Here is a 21,792-nt window from a genome sequence, read left to right on the forward strand (position 1 = left end):
ATAGGAAGTCTGCCAGGTGATTTCATAGAATTGCAGCTAAAAATAGCTTCCCAAATGTGGGCATGGATGGCAAGCCAGAGAAAAACATCCCTCCTCATAAGCCTCTGTAGGCTCTGTACCAGAGCTGGCAACCCCCCAGTTACAAAATTTTGCCTTTTCTCCCCTCATCTTCCATTACCCAGTGGCAGTCTCACGATTCTTTGGTTATTCCCCAAAGTTTGCGTCAAATTTCATGTGCAAGTGCGCAGTAAGCAATCAGTGACAGCATTTGTGTGACATCACTTCCAGAAGAGCGTGTATATGCATGACATCACTTCCAGAAGAGCGTGTATATGCATGACATCACTTCCAGAAGAGCGTGTATATGCATGACATCACTTCCAGAAGAGCGTGTATATGCATGACATCACTTCCAGAAGAGCGTGTATATGCATGACATCACTTCCAGAAGAGCGTGTATACGCATGACATCACTTCCAGAAGAGCGTGTATACGCATGACATCACTTCCAGAAGAGCGTGTATATGCATGACATCACTTCCAGAAGAGCGTGTATATGCATGACATCACTTCCAGAAGAGCGTGTATATGCATGACATCACTTCCAGAAGAGCGTGTATATGCATGACATCACTTCCAGAAGAGCGTGTATATGCATGACATCAATTCCAGAAGAGCGTGTATATGCATGATATCACTTCCAGAAGAGCGTGTATACGCATGACATCACTTCCAGAAGAGCGTGTATACGCATGACATCACTTCCAGAAGAGCGTGTATACGCATGGCATCACTTCCAGAAGAGCGTGTATACGCATGACGTCACTTCCAGAAGAGCATGTATACTCATGACATCACTTCCAGAAGAGTGTGTATACGCATGACATCACTTCCAGAAGAGCGTGTATACGCATGACGTCACTTCCAGAAGAGCATGTATACTCATGACATCACTTCCAGAAGAGTGTGTATACGCATGACATCACTTCCAGAAGAGCATGTATACTCATGACATCACTTCCAGAAGAGCATGTATACTCATGACATCACTTCCAGAAGAGTGTGTATACGCATGACGTCACTTCCAGATACTAGGAAAAAATGTTGGTGTCCCCCCCGGATTCATTTCGCTAGAGGTTGACAGCTCTGCTGTACGTGTGCCTGTGTGTATATCAAGTTACTCACTTTGTACTGTTGGCACACTAGGGTACCCACATCAACCCCACAAACATAGATCATGCTCCTGACAGGGCTTCCTTGTGGCCTTTTATATACAGCATGGTACTGCATAAGGAATTTACTTGCTTCCAGGACTTCGTTTACTCAACTTACTAGACAACATCAGAGCCTTCAAAATGTGATTTTGTCCTGCCCTTTGGGAGTAGGGTTGCCACCCTTGTATACTTTTTTAGCGGCCTGCAGGGGGGAGTTACCAATCGGTGACATCATGGAGACAGATCTGTGACTCCCAGATTAGGGACACATCAGGGAACAAGAGCTATCGGCAGGCCTGCATTGGATTTTAAATAGGCCCTAGCATTTCAAGTACACAGAGGCCCAACCAGCCCAGTAAATACTCACTGTCTATAGCATCTTACAGGAGCCCCTCTGGCATTTGTCACAGTCCACAGATTGCCAGTCCCGGCCTGGCTGTGGGAGGAATTGGGATGTTTAAAAGGCAGGGTTTAGGCAGTGGAGAAAAGGATCAGCAAATGAAAATTTTCCAGCAACTACCAGTTCCTTTTTCTGTCTCCCAATCAGGACTGTCCTGCCTATATAGGGTGGTATGATACAAGATGAATCAGGAGTGGGGTGTATGCAGAGCTGTTTATCAGGAGTTACCTGATATTGGCACTTCTCTGCTGGACCCCGCCACCCCATTGCATTCTCACAATTTTTCTTAAAACTCCCTAATTCTGCACAAATTCTGGGTGTGCCTGCGCAGTGACATCATCTTAAGCAAATGTGCATGTGTGAGTAGCAATGTTTCAGCTTCAGCGGTACATCTGCACATGCGCTTGATGTCACTTCCAGGGGCGTGCGCTTGTGTATGATGTCACTTCTGGTCTTCAACGAAAATTTGCATTCCCCGTTCAACACATCTCGCAGATTGACAGCTCTGTGTATGTAGGGTTGTCACCTTGGCCTTAGCAACAGCCCCAGGAAAGGGTTCCTTGTATGTATAATAGCTAGACAGTGTAGATATCATTCCTCAGGTTACACTAGTCTAGTTTTAAAGTGGTTGTTCACCTTCAAATTAATATTTAGTATGATGTAGAAAGTGCTATTCTGGGACAATTTGCAATTGAAATTTTTGAACAGCAGCTCCAGTTTGGACTTTCAGCAGCTATTTAGTTGCTAGGGTCCAAATTACCTTAGAAACCAGGGAGTGGTTTAAATGAGAGACAGAAATATGAATAGAGGAGGTGCCTAAATAGAAAAATAAGTTATAAAAAGTAACAATAAAACTGTAGCCTCACAGAGCAATAGATTTTTGGCTGCTAGGGTCAGTGACCCCCATATGAAAGCTGCAAGATATTAGAAGAAGGCAAATCATTTAAAAACTTAACAAAAACAAATATTGAAGACCAATTGAAAAGTCGCCTAGAACTGGCTGTTCTATAACATACATAGCACAGATACAGATTGGCACAGAACTCTGGGACACAGTTGCATTTCTGGAGGTATACCGTATTCAGTTTCTGTCCTCCACCTGGGGGGCTTGAGGGACATTGGCCATCTGTTATCCATTAAATTGCAATTTTCTAAATACATTTCATTTTAAGAAATCCAATACATTCCCTGGGAAATTCGAAATCACATTTTTTCAAATATTTATATTTCCACAAAGACTTACGAAGGGCTATTGTTGTGTTCTGTAAACACTACACTTGTGGTATTTACGTGGCGCTGTAATTACATACGGCTTTGTCTGTAGAAAGAGTTGTCAGTGTCTGTTGTGATTTCTAAAGGCCGCCTTCTTCTCTAAACAATATCCGGTGGAAACAACAGGAGTCCTAAAGGGAGATAAGGAGTGTTCCTTGCATGTGGAAATGCTCTATAGACTATGTCCTTATCAGTAAGAATTCACTTGCCTTCATTAGCCTTCATTCCTTCCAAAGATGACAAGAGGGGACTCTTTAATTTTCCCACTACCCAAATCTAAAAGCCTAGCAGGTTGTTATGGGGAATAGCTCATTGTGTCTCGCCTTGCTTACATATCCGACTGGCACATTAGCAGTGTGTTTCTTTTGCTGATTAAAAATTAAGGTCCAATCATGTTTAAATAGTGTTTTCAAACTATAAATTGGTTCAGTGATTAGCAGACACACCAAGGGTTCATTTATATGCAGGTAGTGTAAGGTATTTACATACAGGGAGGAGAAGATAAAAGCTAGAGTCAAGTGAAAAAGGAATTCATAATGAATGAGAATGGATTGCCCTCTAGTGGCCAAATTAGTCTTAGCCCTGTTTTATAATCTGTGTAATTATGTTTATTAATTCATGAAAAAAAACAGTTCTTAAATAACAGTCAATGTTAAATGTGATTTTATACAATAAATGGTAGTTTGGAAAATAATCCTGTTGCCTAGGATTGTAGCATGTGACTATATTATCAGGTTAGCACTTCTCAGTTGCAGCATATCTGACCCAGGGCTATAGGGCTATTCCCAGTCATACCTCCTTATGTAAAATCACTATTAATGTTTAAATGCCAGTAATGTCTCTATATAGTGCTTATGCATTGTGAATGGAGTGCCTTGCTATTATACTGAGACTCTCCCTTCCTATTCATTGGTTCAAGCCATTATTTCAAAATGAATGCTTAATGTGCAGATAGGGGGCAAGATTTATATATGGCTGCCAGGAACTTTAAAGTGATACTGTCATGATATGTATGGTGTACTTTTTATTTCTAAATTACACTGTTTGCATAGCAGTAATTCACTCTACCATTTACATTTTTTTCTTGAACCAACAAATGTAATTTTTTTAGTTGTAATATTGGTGTGTAGGCAGCCATCTCAGTGCACTGTGCCTGAGTCTGAGCTTTCAGAAGGAGCCATTGCTACACATTGCTTTCAGGTAACCTATTGTTTCTCCTACTTCCATGTAACTGGAGGAGTCCCAAGCCAGACTTGGATATTGAGTGTTAGGAGTACACATGTCAGCTGTCATTTAACCCTGTTGTTTCAGTGCAATATCTCCACAGACTCCAGGAGAAAAGCAAATCTGGGTACACAGCAATAGAACTGAAGGTGAGTATAACAACCCCCAGCAATATCTATTGAATCACGCATGGGCTTTCCGGGGTACCCCCCTTCCTCACGGGGAACCAGTGTGCTGTGCTGATAACAGAAAGAGTTGGTGTGTACAGCTCAGCCCACATCCTATCCAAAGTGTCACCACATTTCCTTCCCTCATGAGCAGTGACATGCAGCAGCATCTAAAGAATTTAAGTTTTTATTTAGCATTATTACTTTATATGTTTATTCATTCATTTTGCTATTGTGCCTCCCAATTTAAAGGCAGTGTCTTCTAACTGATCATGTGTTAAATTGCTGAGAATTAAATCACAAAAGGGGCTGGAGAGAGGCACTACCATACAGCTCATTCTGCTGTCCAGACTGTCCCTATTCCCCCTAGGGGTTACTGTATAGTAGTTATGCTGCTGAGTCTTAAAATGTCAGTTGTTGTCAGACAGCAGTATCAAGATGCCTTGCGTTGTCTCATGCAGGCCCAGATATATGGGAAGGCAACAAAGGTCCTAAAGAATTCAGGGGTGGTGAGCAACCTACTGGCCACATCTGAACTGGGAATTGGTTGGGAGATTTTGACATCTGTTTGAATTTTCCAGGCCTCCCAGTCCCTAGTGGACTGGGTTGTGATGCACTTGGGTAGTGAGGGGGGGGGGGGGCATACAGGTGGCAGGGTAGATTATAGGGTTGCCACCTGGCTGGTATTTTACCAAGACAGGGGCTAGTATTAAAAATTTACTCACAATGTACTTGCTGGTTAATTTGTAATAATGAATCAATCCACCCCCAGCCCACCTCTAATCCACCCAATCCATCTCTTTTTTCCCTTCTTAGCACCCACACTCACAAAATCCTTGTTCCAAATCAATGATAGATTGCTGACTGCTCCTTCTTGATGTCATGAGTCTGCCCCTCCCATTTACTTAGAGGCCCACTCCCTTGTGTACCCACCCCCACCCACTCCCTTGTGTACCCACACCCACCCATGCCAGTATAATCTTTGTCTTAAAAGGTGGAAACCTTAGTAGGTGAGGGGGGAGTATGAGTGGCCTAGGGGTGCACCACATTGAAGGGGGCACATTTACTAACCCACGAACGGACCGAATGCGTCCGATTGCGTTTTTTTCGTAATGATCGGTAATTTTGCGATTTTTTTCGGCGTCTTTACGATTTTTGCGTAAAAACGCAAGTTTTTCGGCGTCTTTACGATTTTTGCGTAAAAACGCGAGTTTTTCGTAGCCATTACGAAAGTTGCGCAAAGTCGCGATTTTTTCGTAGCGTTAAAACTTGCGTGAAACGTCGCGCCTTTTAAGTTTTAACGCTACGAAAAAGGCGCGACTTTGCGCGCAAGTGTTAACGCTACGAAAAAATCGCGACTTTGCGCAACTTTCGGAATGGCTACGAAAAACTCGAGTTTTTACGCAAAAATCTTAAAGACGCCGAAAAAAACGCAAAAAATACGAAAAAGTCGCAAAATGTTCGTTTCCAATCGGAATTTTTCCAATTCGGATTCGAAATCGTGTCTTAGTAAATCAGCCCCCTGGTGTCATTAACATTAGTATTAATAAATCTTACTATGGTCCAAAGGTTTCTGCCACCTTTCTATTATTCCAGTCTCTTTGGCCAACAGCCCACACAACTAGAAAAGCAGGGAGAGAAGAGAAACACCTGATACCAACAATACACAGAGCTTTAGAGCAATGGTTTAAAGATTAATACTGAGCATTCAGTGACCTGGGCAATAAATAGGCCAATTGACGGGGACAAAATACTCCAAATCACCTTCCATTCACTTGTACGGCAATTACCTGCAAGCACGGGTGCACTCACTAGTCACGCATGTGATGTTCCCAACTACTTACTGCTGTATGGTTAATAAATCCAATTATTTGTAATATTTTCCTTGTTTGTGCTTGATAAATCAAATAATATTATTTCAGATGAAAATATTTTACAAATACCGGTAATCATTTATCTGGAGATAATACGTCATGAAATCACTGGATATCTGAATTGACAGATATATAAATATCAAAGCATGCTTACTTCATACTGACCCTAAATAGCCCCCAAAACCTTTATACTAAGTTTTACAGAAAACTGAGATTTTTCAGAAATCCATGTCATGCTTCTTTCTACTCCCACTCTGGTGCACACTGAGGTGGGACAGCTCCTACCCTTACACCTAGAACTCTCCTTGGTTCTACCTGGATGTTACAAAGTTTGTGAGGGAACACCAAATGGAGGGAGTCAAGCCCAACTAAAGAAAATGTAATCTACAATGGGAGTCTACTCCAGGGCTGCCATCTGGCACAGCAAAGTCTTTCTGTAAAAATATTTCTATAGAAAGAATGACCAATCAGAAGAAGGACATGGATGGATGGCTATCCAAGGTGGACTTCCCCTTAGAACCTTCATGCATGCCCGTAACCTGTGCAGGAGATGTCATTGCCCAATTCCCATCCATGAAGAAACAGCATTGCACACTTTTTTGCATTGTCAATTTGCACAGATCCTGCTTCATGCCCTGGAACATGGACTCTGTGTGCCCAGGAACTTTTGTACACACCATGCAGTGCTTCACCAGCTGTTTCAGTGCACCCATATGGAAGGGGCAATCCTCAAAGCGTGTGTTGAGGACATTTTGTGGTTCTTTAGGAATCGCCTCATTGTAAGGAGGGAAAGGATGACTATCCAAGACTGCTGCAGGATAATTCACAGCCTGCTCTGTGACTACAGTATCTGAAACAGCCTTGAGGAAGAATAGAACTAAACACTCTCTCCTTCTCCCATCTTTCCCTCATTGTGTGTTTTACTGTAAAAATAAAAAATAAAGCTTCAGGTGAGCAAACCCCTCTACCCCTACCCCACTTACCTCTACAGTCTACCAGTCTACTCTACATATTATATATATATATAAACGAGATAGACCGGCACTCTCAGGATATTTCACACCAAAAGCATCAAATGGTTTGTAGAAAAGTGAGGTTCTTTATTAGTCCGACGTTTCAGCTCCAACAGGAACTTTCATCAGGGAAAAGTTAAGTGTAACTTTTAAGAGGAAATCAACACCAGAAAGCATACACAGGCTTTAAGATGTGATGTATTTATAGATGCAAAAAGCAGTGTTATATGTTTGTGAATAAAATAATATGAAATGCTGTATAGCGCCTATATTATATAAAGGCAGGAGCAATAGGCTGCATGGCATTATTATGCTTTAGTCTATTAGTATGGACCTACATATTAGCAGCGCTGTATTTAGGTCCGGGCCCCCTAAAGCTATTTCACTGCGAAGTATTCATTGCCAGAACTGGGGGGGGGGGGGGGGTGCCGGGGGGGTGCAACTGAATCTTGCACCCAGACCTGTGATATGGTGATATCTAAGTGTATATTAGGTACAGGTTATTTATTGTTTTCGTGTATTATGATCAAAAGGACACTTTTACTTTGCAGACGTACTTTAAAATGATTAAGATAATAGTAATGAAGCTAAAGCAAAAAAAGTGGTGTTCTGGTCAATCTGAGAAGTTGCTGTATCAGCAGGGTTTATTCATTCTTTACAGTGAAAAAGTCACCATTACTAGGGTGTCAGAAAAGTGTCAGATGTGAGAGTCAAATTCACCTTGAATTGCAAAAGTGGCCAAATGGCTGAAAAGGCAGGAATGTAAGAATGGGTCAGGATGAGACAAAGCCACATCAGCAGAAGTTAAGTAAGATGTGAAATTGTTCTGAAACCTTGGCAAGATCTTTCCCAACGATGCAGAATAACTGAGCATCTAACAATTCAGAAGGGGAAGTGAAAGAACCGCGACGGTTCAGTTATGAGTAGAGTAAAGGCAAGCTCTGGGCAAGGCAAGAAACCGTTACTTACATAAAAAGCCTTAGCAGAATAATAGCATTCAAAAAGGAAGGAAACAAAGGATTTAACTATGGTTCCCTTGTGCTTCTGTAGCAATCAATGCTACATCAGGAAGTCACAGTGTAGTCCCCGCTGACTGCACCAGCACAGCCAGAGCGCTATCCTTTCACATCTGCTAAACATGACAAGCACATTATGTACTGCAATGTGCTCTAGTTATTTGCTTGTTTGTAGGTGAACTTTGAGCAGTGATAAATTCTTTGGACAAGGGAAACATCACATTTAACATTTTGTGATAGCAGACCATGAGGATATTTGCTTGCAAAATGCAATCTTAGCCCCGTATACGAGTTCTCAAGCATGACAGCTTTAGCTTTGTGAAACATTCCAAAGCAGTTTGCTGATGGAATATTTTTAAATTCATTGTTTTTGAATTGAGTTTTTTTCTGTCATCTGGTTACTAGGGCCCCACTTATCCTAACAACCAGGCAGTGAACTGAATGGTAGACTGGTAGACTGGAGGCCAAATAGGAGACGACCTGAATATAAGGAAAAGTTCTTACTCTGTTAATAACAAAAATCTAGCCTTTCTTTCTGCAGGCATCTCTCCATAGTTACAGCCATCTTTCTTATCTGGTCCACTGGCTTGCTTTAGCCCTTCATTTTGCTGCCATCTACTGGACACAGCCTATACTGCTTATCATTTTTAAAACAATTGATAACTGGGAAAGAAGAATGTTAGGGGCTTCATTTACAAAATTGGCAAGGTACAAAAAAAGGCGAAATGCCATGTTCCTGTTGCACTTTTGTACTGCCATAGGTGGGCAACCAGCAAAGTGGCACTAGTATAGATGAAGACAAGGCACAAACAAATAGACGATGGCACTCTGCTTTATATTACTTTACCAAGTTAAGCAATTATGCACAAATGCAAATGACTAATAAGCTAAGCTTCAGAAATGTACTAACTATGTATAAGTGAATGACAAGCATGCTTAAAAAAATGTTACAGCCCATCAGTATTGTGAATTATGCACAGTCTTTCGATCTACTGAGTAATATATTTAATATATTTAATCTTTGTCCCAACAGGGGCCTTAGTGTCATGTATGAATGGCTGACAAGGCATACTGGTATCAATGCGCATTTAAGTTCAGCCATGGATATAACAGTAAATACAGCAGTCAAAGTAAATTACTTTATTTCCTTTATATGTAAAAATCTTACAGTACATTTTTGGTAGGTACGTTACTTCTTTTTTGCTGAATTTCTCCCACTTTTCTTCCTTTTTTGTGCCGATGGGCTCTTTTCTGGTTCAGCCTGAGGGGCTGCCTCTTGAGCACTTATTTCTTCATGTTTTTTCAGCTCAGCCTCCAACAACTTATTTCTGTATGACTCCCGGGCACTTAGGATTTGCTCCCGAGCATTATCTAAGGAGATCTACAAAAAAAAAAAATAAACAATCCACAAAACATTATGTTTAAATAACAATCTAGGCTGTAATAGAACAAAGGAGCACTTTCAGCTTTTCTTAGCACCTTCATCTACCAGGCTGCCCTGATGCTGTGCTGGAGATAAAAGAAATTGGACTAAGGGTCATTTTATTTACAACGGATCCTACCAGGGGGTCAGTGTGCTAAAATATATTTGCATTTACCCCCTCTGGATTTGGGCAGCCAATATCCCCTTTTTCATTTTTATGCAACGGAATAAAATGATACAGTCATCAAAAAAAAATATTTGCTAGTCCTGTATGTGTTTTATGCACTGAAAAGTAATTACAGTTCATACATATACAGGGAATAATATAGCCCCTATTGTAAAAATAAATATATTAGAAGCCAGTGAAGCTGAGTGCTTTTATACAGGCTATGGAACTCCAGGTAAACGTCCAATAACCTTATATTTTAAAATAGTGATATACTATTTTTCATAATATACAGCTCTGAGTCATGTGACACAAATTAATAATTGTAACTGATGACATCACTGAGCTCCATGATAAAGATATAATTTACAGGCTATTCATAGCATTTGTGTATTTTATTTATATATCCACCTGATCCACTGATTAATATACAGCATTACATACACTTTTAAAACTATGAATAAAAATGTACATATACAATACACAGGAGCCAGGAATATCCTGCAAATTATATCCTTGTGCTTAGTGATATAATTTATGTCACATGACTATAATCTGCAAATTATAAAAAAATCATGCACCCGCTGTTGTGTTCCACATAAGAAAAAAGCTCAATTACTGCGTCATGCCCAGTCAGGTATTTTAAGAAGCAAATGTTGGGCTTCACAGCCCATCAGGTGAATTGGGGTGTATCTGATGACTTATTTAGACAAAAAGGGGCATTATTTCATGGACTCTAGGGTTCATCTGTTTGGCCAAATAAATGAAATTGTACCTCCTGCAACTTATAGTCCCACTGTAGTATCCCCAGGTTCTACTAAAAAAATATATTTATACATATAAACAAGTCTTTAGAGACCCCCTGGCATCTTAGGTGCAAAAATAATAATCCAAAATAGATTTATACCCCAAACCCAACCCTCATTTTTATTTTGTTAACTACAGAATAGAACTATAATTACAGAATGATGTTTTTATTTTTGCTCAATCCATTTGGATGAAAGCAATGCTCAATGCTCACTCTAATAAAAACAGCTCATCAAATACAGATGAACAAAATGCTGGATATGCAGATGACTACTGCAGACATTTACACAAATACTATTTTTATTCAGATACCTGTAAATCTTCATAAACTTGTATAACTTTTTTCTTAAGCAAATTCCGGGCATTTTGTTCCTCTTCTCTTTGCACTAAGACTTCTTCCCGTAATTGCCTAAAAGTTTGAATTTCCTCTGCTTTTTTCATTGCCTGTTGATGAATAATAAATTCATCCCTTAATTCTGGCTCAGATCTGGTTTTCCTAAGTAAAAAATAAAAAAGAGGGCAATTAATAATATTTTCAACTACAAATGTATCTGCGTTATAATATGTTTTTATTTTAATTACCTCATAAAAGAAGTTAGGGCCAAAGGTTGCAATTCACTGCTTGTAGTAGGTACTGTACAGTCAGCAGTCTCCTGTACCAGGTTAGAGGCTATGGCTGCAAGACAATAATGTATACTTAAATTAGAAATGAAGGCAATCATAAATGCAGGTGCCAAATGTAGTATCTGCGTCTCTATGCATCAACACAAGTAGACAAGGAAAGCCCAAATCACTGCGGATGACATATGTTAGGTACGCCCTTTGATGGGTTTTTTTCCATAGGCACGTGCTCCAAGGAGTATCAGCACCTTTAAAAATGTTAGTGATTTAATACATTGAACCAAGAGGTCACTATAAGAAAAATGCTGGAAATACGAGTTCAGTAAGCAGTAAGAGTGTATGTTTTTAACCCATGATAATTATATTGAAAGTTTTGTTTTAGTGTTCTCAAGTAAAGGGCATAGATGCTGCGTGGTTAAACATGCATGTAAATGTTTGTTTATTTTTATTAAATATAATAGCTCCACTCAATATAGTTCATTTCTCCTGTTTAATCCAAGCTCTGATTCATTGCTCATGGGCTGTAAGGCCCACTGCCCTGTGATGAATCCAATTAATTTCTTTACTGGCTTCAAAGCTGCTAGGCTAAGACACGCTTCTTCGTCCATCAAACTAGGTTAAACCGTGAAAATATGTTTCTTCCTGGCTGACGTCAATCACATCTTCATTGCATTTTAGGCAGTCTTAGCTAATAGAGTCTCTATATGACTTTTAAAAGAGAACCACTACAGGATATATCGTTTAGTAGAAAATAGATCCTTTAACTGAATTTAGGTGCATTTTAAATGCACAATAACAGTTTTATTAGGTAAAAACATTTAGTGCAAGGTTAAAAAACAAATGTTGGATTGGCCATGAGCAACATGTACAAACCTTAGTGATTCAAGATTTTCTGCCTGTCCCCATCACTTACCTGAATGAGCCCAATAAGACATAGACTAGGAAAGGAGATGATATATGGCCTAATGAGTGGTCAGTTTGACCATGAAAAGATGAATTGGCCCCCAGTACTGGCCAGTGCAGTATGTACTAATTTACTGTATGTGGGGGAATTATGAACCGTGTTGTGGATGTGGTGGGGAGAACCAAGAAGGACAATGTGAAAGTCTCCTGTGAATTCTTTCATTAACTGTATGCAAGTAGAAGGAACCCTTTCCCTTGCTGTTTGAAATCTGCAGACACCAGTTATAAAGTGTGGAGAACCCTCTTTATTTTAATTAACAATGCCTCTTCATAAAGATGTCAGCCAATGGGAAGAGAGCAGGCATTCTTGTCACTGTAGAGCACTCTAAGGTCAGTGTGCACTGCAGTAGCAGAAATGCCATATTTAAAAATTCGTAACAGTTTTTAACATGAACCCCTAGCAGTAAAACAATAGGTAACACTTACTGTCATCTCCAGACAGTATCTGGGGATCTTGTGAACTTTTATCTTCTTCTGTCTGTCCATTTGGCACTTTTTGCATATAATTATTGATGTATCTCAGACGTGACTGAAGAGCCTATAACATATGTTGACAAAGGTTAGCACTGTCAATATGAGAGTTAAACAACCAATAAAACAAACTACAGTTCCAGTTACCTTGATGGCTCTTCCTGGTTCTGCCAGTTCCCAAGCCTGTTTCATGGCTCTGATCTCATCAATTCGCTCAGTATCTTTCTTTACTTCTACAGTGTCTGCTTCACTTCCCTCGCTGACCAGTCGCAAAACCGACCATGGCTTATGTGACTCTGACTGCGGTTGAGCCTACAGCAAAAAAGAAAGGAAAAACTGAAGGAAAACCCACTCTATTTTTTTATTCAAAAAGAAATGACTTTGTTTGTACAAAACTATCAAATCTTTATTGCAGCGGAGCATCCAGATTTTTCTCTTTCTATATAAAACATGCTGTTAATGTTTGTCTTATAAATATGTTTCCATTAACAAAATTGGCAGGTTGAAGGTTTTCCCTTCAATGGAGTAGCATACCCATGTGCTAACATTCCCTACCAGTGTATGCTTTAGCTTAATTTTGTTTTTATAAAAGTATTGTGCTGGGCTACTCTGCACAGGGTGCAGGCCAGGGTGCGAGAGTGCAAAAAAAAACACCATAAAAAGTTGGCGATAGGTCCAGAATTCCCATAGTGGCCTGCATCAATGGACAAACTTGTGCCTAAATATCAGGCACAGATGTTGTTTTGACTACAAGCTTCCAAAATGGGGACATACAAACATTGAAGATTTTTAGCACAATTCTATCCAATATCTGTGGATATTGTGAGTGTGAGTTTTAGCACATAAACCACAATTGCATCACACACATCCCCCCTCCCCTTCCTTGACGCCACAATGATGCTGGGTAAAAAAACATGGCAACTTGTGCTCAAAACTGAATTTTGTACACTACATGTGACACTACACGAGCGCTCAGTTTCACTTGTAAATGAGACCGTAGAAATGTAATAATCTAGATTACTGATTTATATATGGAGAAAATTAATCAAAATTATGTTTAAAATCTAAATTTCAGAAGAATGTTAAAAAACAAAAAATAACTAACTGGGAAGAAAACATTTTTAGTATAATATTACAAAATAAAGCTTTTGAAAAGAATAGAAAACTGTTTATAAAAGCCATTATTTGCAGGGTACTGTTTGAATAGGTGTGTGCAATATGGTGTCTGACATTCACATTTTCTATTTCACTGATTTCATTACTGAACTCAGCATTCAGACTTTTTGTGGAACTTTTAGAGAAATGCAGACTAGAGCAGATAAGAATAACAGAAAGACATGCAACAGCAAACACTGAGCAATGTTTTCTGGATAGAAATAGGAGAGAGAACACGTACAGAGATGAGGACAGACTTAGAGATATATTTATTAAAATTGGACACAAACATTACCAGTGATGTTGCCCACAGCAACCAATCAGATCTTTGGTTTTGTTTTCTAACATGTAGGTGACCATTCAAATCTAATAGCTGACTATGTGCTATGGGCAACATCACCTGTACATTAAAACATTACCCTATTTAGAGGCATACAAATACACTGCACCCAAAGCAACATGTCTAAAAGAACAACTTGTCAAACTTGTCAAACACAAGTTACTGACTTGACTGTCTCTGTGCAGTGATGTATATTTTATCCCTCGCTGGCACCACCAAGGCTGCGCATCCCTCTCTTGGAGACTCTCTAGAGACAACCTTCCTGCAGGCCAGAGTTAAGGGACCTACGTATGTCTCAATATCAGTTTCACAGGAAATGATAAAATTATATAATGGAGGTTCTCCTTCCTTTGCAGCCTTATGTTTAACTGATGTGTTGAACTTAGGGCTTAATGTATCCTAGCTTTAGACATAACAGATCCTAAGGGGTGTTTATTATGTTGGGTTGAAAACCCCAACATACTGTTCTTTGACTTTAGCTTATTCTTCTGCTTCTTATTCTTAGCGCCCCCCATTTTCTAAACGCTACTCCTCCTACAGTTTTAGGGGTACAACACCCAAACTCCCCACACTTCTTCGCCCTATAGCGGAGCAGGTTGTTTGTGCTTTTCTAAGTGATCCCGCCCCCCTGTCTTTTTGTGGCGCCGCTCTGAACCCCCCAATTTTTCCATTGACTTTGACAGGGAAGATTTTCAAACTGCTGCCACTCTTACAGCTATGAAGCTACACCCCCCAAACTTGAATAACATAATAATGGGGTCACCCCAAATGAAACAGCGACATTTGTTGGATGACCCCAAAGTGGGAGGGGCCAACAACAGCCAATCAAATTTCACCCATTGACTTTAATGGGGAAATTGAAACTGCTGCCAATCTTACAGCTTTGAGGCTACGCTCCCCAAACTTGAATCACATAGTCATGGGCTCAGCCTGAATGAAAATATGATGGTTGCTGGATGCCCAAGCCACCAACAGCCAATCAAATTTCACCTATTGATTTTTATTGGTTTGATGCCAGAGCTCCCAAACTTTGCACAGTCAGTCACTGGGTGACAACACATTCAAGTTTTTTTTTTAAAAAACAGCAAAGTGGGAGGGGCCAACAACAGCTTTGAGGCTTCACTCCCCAAACTTGAATCAGATAGTCATGGGGTTAGCCTGAATGAAGATATGATGATTGTTGAATGCCCAAAAGTGGGCAGAGCTGTGAACAGCCAATCAGATTTTACCTATTGACTCGGTGGAAATGCAACCTGCTGCCCTTCTCACAGTAATAACGCCGGGGTCCCCAAACTTTGCAGAGTAAGGCACCAGGTAACTGCAATTCAAGGTAAGAAAAAGTGGGTGGAACCAACAACAGCCAATCAGATTTCACCTATAGACTTCATATGTTTAAATTTAAACTGCTGCCATTCTTTAAAAATTAATACTAAGGTCTCCAAACTTTGCAGAGCTAGTCACCAGGTAACTGCGGTTCAGAGTTAGAAAAAGTGGGTGGAGCCACCAACAGCCAATCAGATTTTACCTTTTGACTTTTAATGAGGAAATTCAACCTGCTGCCATGCTCACAGTATTAACACCAGGGTCACTAGGGGACTGCATTTTTAAAAAGTGGGTGGAGCCAACAACCATAAAATGGTACAGTCCGACCCCCCCCTCCAAAATATGGTACGCTCCGACCCCCCCTCTCCAATAAAATGGTACAGTCCAACCCCCCCTCCAATAAAATGGTACGGCCTGATCCCCCCCCCATCCAACAAAATGGTATGTCCAATCTTTAGTTACAGGGGTTTTCATGAAACTGTATCAACCAACTTGACAAACCCAACCTACTGTTCTACGACTTCAACTTATTTTTCTGCTTCTTCTAATTCTTAACGCCCCCCATTTTCTAAACGCTACTCCTCCTACAGTTTTATGGGTACAACACCCAAACTCCCCACACTTCTTCGCCCTATAGCGGAGCAGTTGCTTGTGCTTTTCTAAGTGATCCCGCCCCCCGTCTTTTTGTGGCGCTGCTCCGAACCCCCCAATTTTCCCATTGACTTTGACAGGGAAGATTTTCAAACTGCTGCCACTCTTACAGCTTTGAAGCTACAAAATTGTAATGTGCAACCCCCCTCAAAAAAATGGTATGGTCCGAAACCCCCTCCAATAAAATTGTATGGTCCGGCCCCCCCTCCAAACAAATAGTATGGTCCGACCCCCCCCCTCCAACAAAATGGTATGGTCCAACACCCCTCTCCAACAAAATGGCATGGTCCAAACCCCCCTTCCAAAAAAATTGGTACGGTCCAACCCCCTCTTTGACAAAATGGTACGGTCCGCCCCCCAAGAAATGTTATGGTCCAACCCCCCCTCCAAAAATATGGTATGGTCCGACCCCCCCAACAAAATGGTATGGTCCAACCCCCCCTCTGACAAAATGGTACAGTGCGCCCCCCCTTAAAAAAATTGTAATGTGCAACCCCCCCTCAAAAAAATGGTATGGTCCGACACCCCCTCCAATAAAATGGTACAGTACGCCACCTCCAAAAAATTAGTATGGTTCGACCCCCCTCCAACAAAATGGTATGGTCCGACCCCCCCCTTCCAAAAAATGGTATGGTCCGACCCCCCCAACAAAATGGTACGGTCCACCCCCCCCTCCGACAAAATGGTACGGTCCGCCCCCCCCAAGAAATGTTATGTTCCAACCCCCCCTCCAAAAATATGGTATGGTCCGACCCCCCCAACAAAATGGTATGGTCCAACACCCCTCTCCAACAAAATGGTATGGTCCAACCCCCCCCCCTTCCAAAAAATGGTACGGTCCAACCCCCCCTGTCAAAATGGTACGGTCCACCCCCCTCCGACAAAATGGTACAGTCCGCCCCCCCCCCCAAAGAAATGTTATGGTCCGACCCCCCCTTCAAAAATATGGTATGGTCCGACCCCCCCCCAACAAAATGGTATGGTCCAACACCCCTCTCCAACAAAATGGTATGGTCCAACACCCCTCTCCAACAAAATGGTATGGTCCAACCCCCTCTTCCAAAAAATGGTATGGTCCAACCCCCCCCCTCTGTCAAAATGGTACGGTCCACCCCCCAAGAAATGTAATGGTCCGACCCCCCCCCCTCCAAAAAATGGTATGGTCCAATCCCCCTTCCAAAAAAATGGGATGGTCTGACCCCCCCTCCCAACAAAATGGTGATCCCGCCCCCCGTCTTTTTGTGGCGCTGCTCCGAACCCCCCAATTTTCCCATTGACTTTGACAGGGAAGATTTTCAAACTGCTGCCACTCTTACAGCTTTGAAGCTACAAAATTGTAATGTGCAACCCCCCTCAAAAAAAATGGTATGGTCCGAAACCCCCTCCAATAAAATTGTATGGTCCGGCCCCCCCTCCAAACAAATAGTATGGTCCGACCCCCCCCCTCCAACAAAATGGTATGGTCCAACACCCCTCTCCAACAAAATGGCATGGTCCAAACCCCCCCTTCCAAAAAAAATGGTACGGTCCAACCCCCTCTTTGACAAAATGGTACGGTCCGCCCCCCAAGAAATGTTATGGTCCAACCCCCCCCTCCAAAAATATGGTATGGTCCGACCCCCAATTTTCCCATAAAAGTCAAGGGGTGAAATTTGATTGGCTGTTGTTGACCCCTCCCACTTTGGGGTCATCCAACAAATGTCACTGTTTCATTCAGGGTGACCCCATTATTATGTTATTCAAGTTTGGGGGGTGTAGCTTCAAAGCTGTAAGAGTGGCAGCAGTTTGAAAATCTTCCCTGTCAAAGTCAATGGAAAAATTGGGGTGTTCGGAGCAGCCCCACAAAAAGATGGGGGGGGGATCACTTAGAAAAGCACAAGCAACCTGCTCTGCTATAGGGTGAAGAAGTGTGGAGAGTTTGGGTGTTGTACCCCTAAAACTGTAGGAGGAGTAGCGTTTAGAAAATGGGGGGAGCTCAGAATAAGAAGTGGAAGAAAAGAAGAAAAAGCAGAAGAATTAGCTGAAGTCGAAGAACAGTATGGTGGGTTTTTTAACCCAACATAAATATAAATGGAGTTAGTTAATAAAAGATACTTTTCCCCGGTGCATAACCCATAGCGAGAAATCAGCCGGTATCATTTACTGCAAACCTGTTTAAAAGCAAACATTATTGGCTGCTATGGGTATTTTAGTGCTAGAGTGGGTTGAGAGGAGCCACATTACTAGCGCAGAGAGCTCAGAAATGCCAAACTTAGCTTACTGCCGCCCTGGGAAAATTGTGGGAGAGTGCAGCCTGAGGCCGTTTTTTTTTAACTCTTCTTATGGCAGCAGTGCTCCCGGGGAAGGCCAGTTGCCTATTAAACTGCAAAAAAAAGCTTCAACTACATACATACAATTACAACTGCCATTAATCTCCACCCATCATGCTAATATTGTATCCTACCTCCCTCTAGTCCCAGTGAATGTTCTGCTGTCACTGGCACTATAATAAGGTAAAACTTTAATAATACAATCCCATTTTGCAAAGTCTAATCCTCCATTATCAGTTCTTAACAATGTGAGGGTCATCAAGCAATGTAGCCTTAAACACAGACAGGGGAAGCAATGGTGGCAGAAATACAGTGGTGGCTAGTGACATAGGAATGCTTAATGGACTGTGCGCATGTTTATAGAAATATTCACAAGAAAATATGTATTACACAATGAAACAAATAATTATGCCATACGTACTACTCGGGATTCTGGTCTAGACGTATTGGCTGACTGAAGTCTTTCTCGTTCTTTAGCAGACTTCTCTGGCTTTTCACCTGACTTTTCTTTTCCTTTCTTGGCTGTTTTTGGTGTTCCAATAGATTTTTGGCTCTCATTGCTGCTGAAAAAATCTGCCATATCCTCATGCTTATCTATATTATGTGCAAAAATAAAACGCAGTGAGTTAGCAAAAACTCCACAAAAGAAATGGATATAAATAACAGTTAAGGTTTATTAAAATAGCTATAATAGGCAAGATATAATTTTCTGTCCTAAGAGCTAAGTCCCCAAGGGTTGCACCCTTAGGGGCTGATTTACTTACCCACGAACGGGTCGAATGGAGTCCGATTGCGTTTTTTTCGTAATGATCGGTACTTTGCGATTTTTTCGTATGTTTTGCGATTTTTTCGGATTCTGTACGAATTTTTCGGATCCAATACGATTTTTGCGTAAAAACGCGAGTTTTTCGTATCCATTATGAAAGTTGCGTAAAAAGTTGCGCATTTTTCGTAGCGTTAAAACTTACGCGAAAAGTTGCGCATTTTTCGCGTAAGTTTTAACGCTACGCAAAATGCGCAACTTTTTACGCAACTTTCATAATGGATACGAAAAACTCGCGTTTTTACGCAAAAATCGTATTGGATCCGAAAAATTCGTACAGAATCCGAAAAAATCGCAAAACATACGAAAAAGTCGCAAAATATTCGTTTTCAAGTCGGAACTTTTCCAATTCGGGTCGGATTCGTGGGTTAGTAAATCAGCCCCTTACTGTTGCACCTTTAACATAAAAGGGTTGTTCCACCTTCAGGTAAACTTTTAGAATGGACTATTCTTAGCAAGTTTTCATTCGTTTATTTCTTCGTTTATTTTTATAGTTTTTGAAATATTTGCCGTCCTCCTTTGATTCTTTTCAGCTTTCAAATGGGGACCACTGACCCCAGCAGGAAAAAGACTATTGCTCTGTGAGGTTACAGTTTTATAGTTAGTTCCTTTAAATACTTATCTTTCTATATAGGCTCTCCACTATTTATATTCCTGTCTATCTTTCAAAGCACTGCCTGGTTGCTAGGTAAATTTGACCCTAGCAACCTGATAGCTGCTGAAATTCCAAACTGGAGAGCTGCTGAACAAAAAGCTAAATAATTCAAAAACCACAAATAATTAAAAATGAAGATTATTTGTCTTAGATTAGCACTCTGTAGAACATACTAAAAGTTAATTTTAAGGTGAACAATCCCTTTAGTACAGAATTATTATGTTTGGCAGTGATGTATTTATTAGGGGTAGATGCGGGGGGGGGGTAGTATGTGGGCGTCTTAAGGACTTGTTTTTTTTACTGTATCTGATTCTAGTTAAGAAAATAAACAGTGCTAAAGGTGATACTTCTGACTCATTACCTTACTAGCAAATAGGATAAGAAGTCAAAGTATAGGAGGTATTTTTTTTCTAAGGTAGAGTCATTCTCCACCATCCCCAGAATTGGCATTGGGGGTTACTTGCACCCTATTCATTATTTACTAAGTCTGTCCAACCTTGCATTTGCCCAGTCCCCAACCCAGGTCAACAGGCCTGACCCTGCACAAAGAGGCTATGGGGTCCCTAGGATGTCAGCATCCCAGGGGAATGGGAAATTGAAGTGAGGGACATGACCCCCCTGGACATCCCCAATCATTTTGTAAGTGCAATTGTAAATAAACTGCAGTGATCTGGACTTCTATGGTCAATCTGGAAAGGCAGTCATTATTTTGACATCAACATAGTGAAAAAAATAATACCGCATACTAAGTAAATTATTGAAGACACACAAACAATTGATGTTGCAATAAGATTTCCAGCATCCACTTCATAAAAATGTACTATATCTGAACTGGCAGGATGGAATATATTACAGCATGGGAGATCATATAAACTTACTCTACATATCATGCTAGAGCTGCAAAAATAGCTTGACATAAACCTCTATAAGTGCTGCACAGTTTTATTATGCTGCATGTGGCTCTGCAGGTCCTTAGTTGCCAGCAGCTGTACTCAGTTGGGCACATGGGCTGGGTCCACTGACCTGCTATTCTGCTCTTTAAACCCTCATGGGCTTTGCTCTTATAGAAGTTTGAAGTTTCATTTCGACAGAGGTCAAAAATATATTCTTACCTGCGTAATACGGTTATAATTTTACTGTTTTTTTAATGCTGCTAGGTAATCCACAGGATTAGTACTTGCTAAGCAATTTATACATTCATTTGAAAAGGTTGTCTGATAAAGCTTATTTAAGTAAAAAAAAACAAGTTAATCTGCATCAATCATGTATAATTACCTATTTATCTTACGATGGGAAATCTAGCATTTAATTAAGATTGTTTTAACTTGGGGGATATTTATTTTATGCTATTTAATCAAAAATCCTCTAGATGGCAGTGGTGACTTTCTAATGAAGCCAATGTTAGCACTTAAGACTGGTAAATGAAAGTATATGTTCACCAAATAGTTCAATGAAGGTTTCACATAAACAAGACCATAATTAAGGAGGCCACACTCGTTCAGATTTTAGTCTTCATCCCACGAATATTCAGATACAGGTTGTATGTTTAAATGCAACACTCTAAAATTAACATTCTAATTGAAATTGTAGGATAAAGTCATTAAAATAACAAATCTGAGGATGTTCTGAACATGAAATAGTTGGCAGACACCAATTGTTCAAAAGTGACATCCATTGTAGGTCCCCCAAGGATATCGTCCGATACACAATACAGATACACATAGATTTTAGTGTTATCTGACCAAAATGTTCTAACCTGGCCGACTGACTAAATGACTGATCGCCATGGTATGAAAACTATCAGGATGATGATTTGGAGCCCACACACGGTCCAAAATATACCAAATATACCCATGCACATGTTTCCCTCTGTTAAAGGTGCAGTGCATCTGTACATGTGGATGC

General features: G+C 40.7%; 1 protein-coding gene across 1 annotated transcript in view; it reads right to left on the bottom strand.

Moving 5' to 3' along the window:
- Positions 1 to 9,297: 9,297 nt before the first annotated feature.
- Positions 9,298 to 21,792, bottom strand: part of adgb (androglobin) — a 101,565-nt gene continuing 89,070 nt past the window's right edge. The window contains exons 30-35 of the mRNA XM_002936374.5: positions 18,831 to 19,003; positions 12,779 to 12,943; positions 12,587 to 12,698; positions 11,159 to 11,252; positions 10,889 to 11,072; positions 9,298 to 9,561 (exon numbers count right to left, since the gene is read on the bottom strand). Coding sequence (XP_002936420.4) covers positions 9,370 to 9,561; positions 10,889 to 11,072; positions 11,159 to 11,252; positions 12,587 to 12,698; positions 12,779 to 12,943; positions 18,831 to 19,003 — 920 coding nt within the window. The 3' untranslated portion in view covers positions 9,298 to 9,369. The remainder of the gene's footprint in view (positions 9,562 to 10,888; positions 11,073 to 11,158; positions 11,253 to 12,586; positions 12,699 to 12,778; positions 12,944 to 18,830; positions 19,004 to 21,792) is intronic.

The sequence above is a fragment of the Xenopus tropicalis genome, chromosome 5 (assembly GCF_000004195.4).
Source record: "Xenopus tropicalis strain Nigerian chromosome 5, UCB_Xtro_10.0, whole genome shotgun sequence".
In the NCBI taxonomy this organism is placed as follows: Eukaryota; Metazoa; Chordata; class Amphibia; order Anura; family Pipidae; genus Xenopus; species Xenopus tropicalis.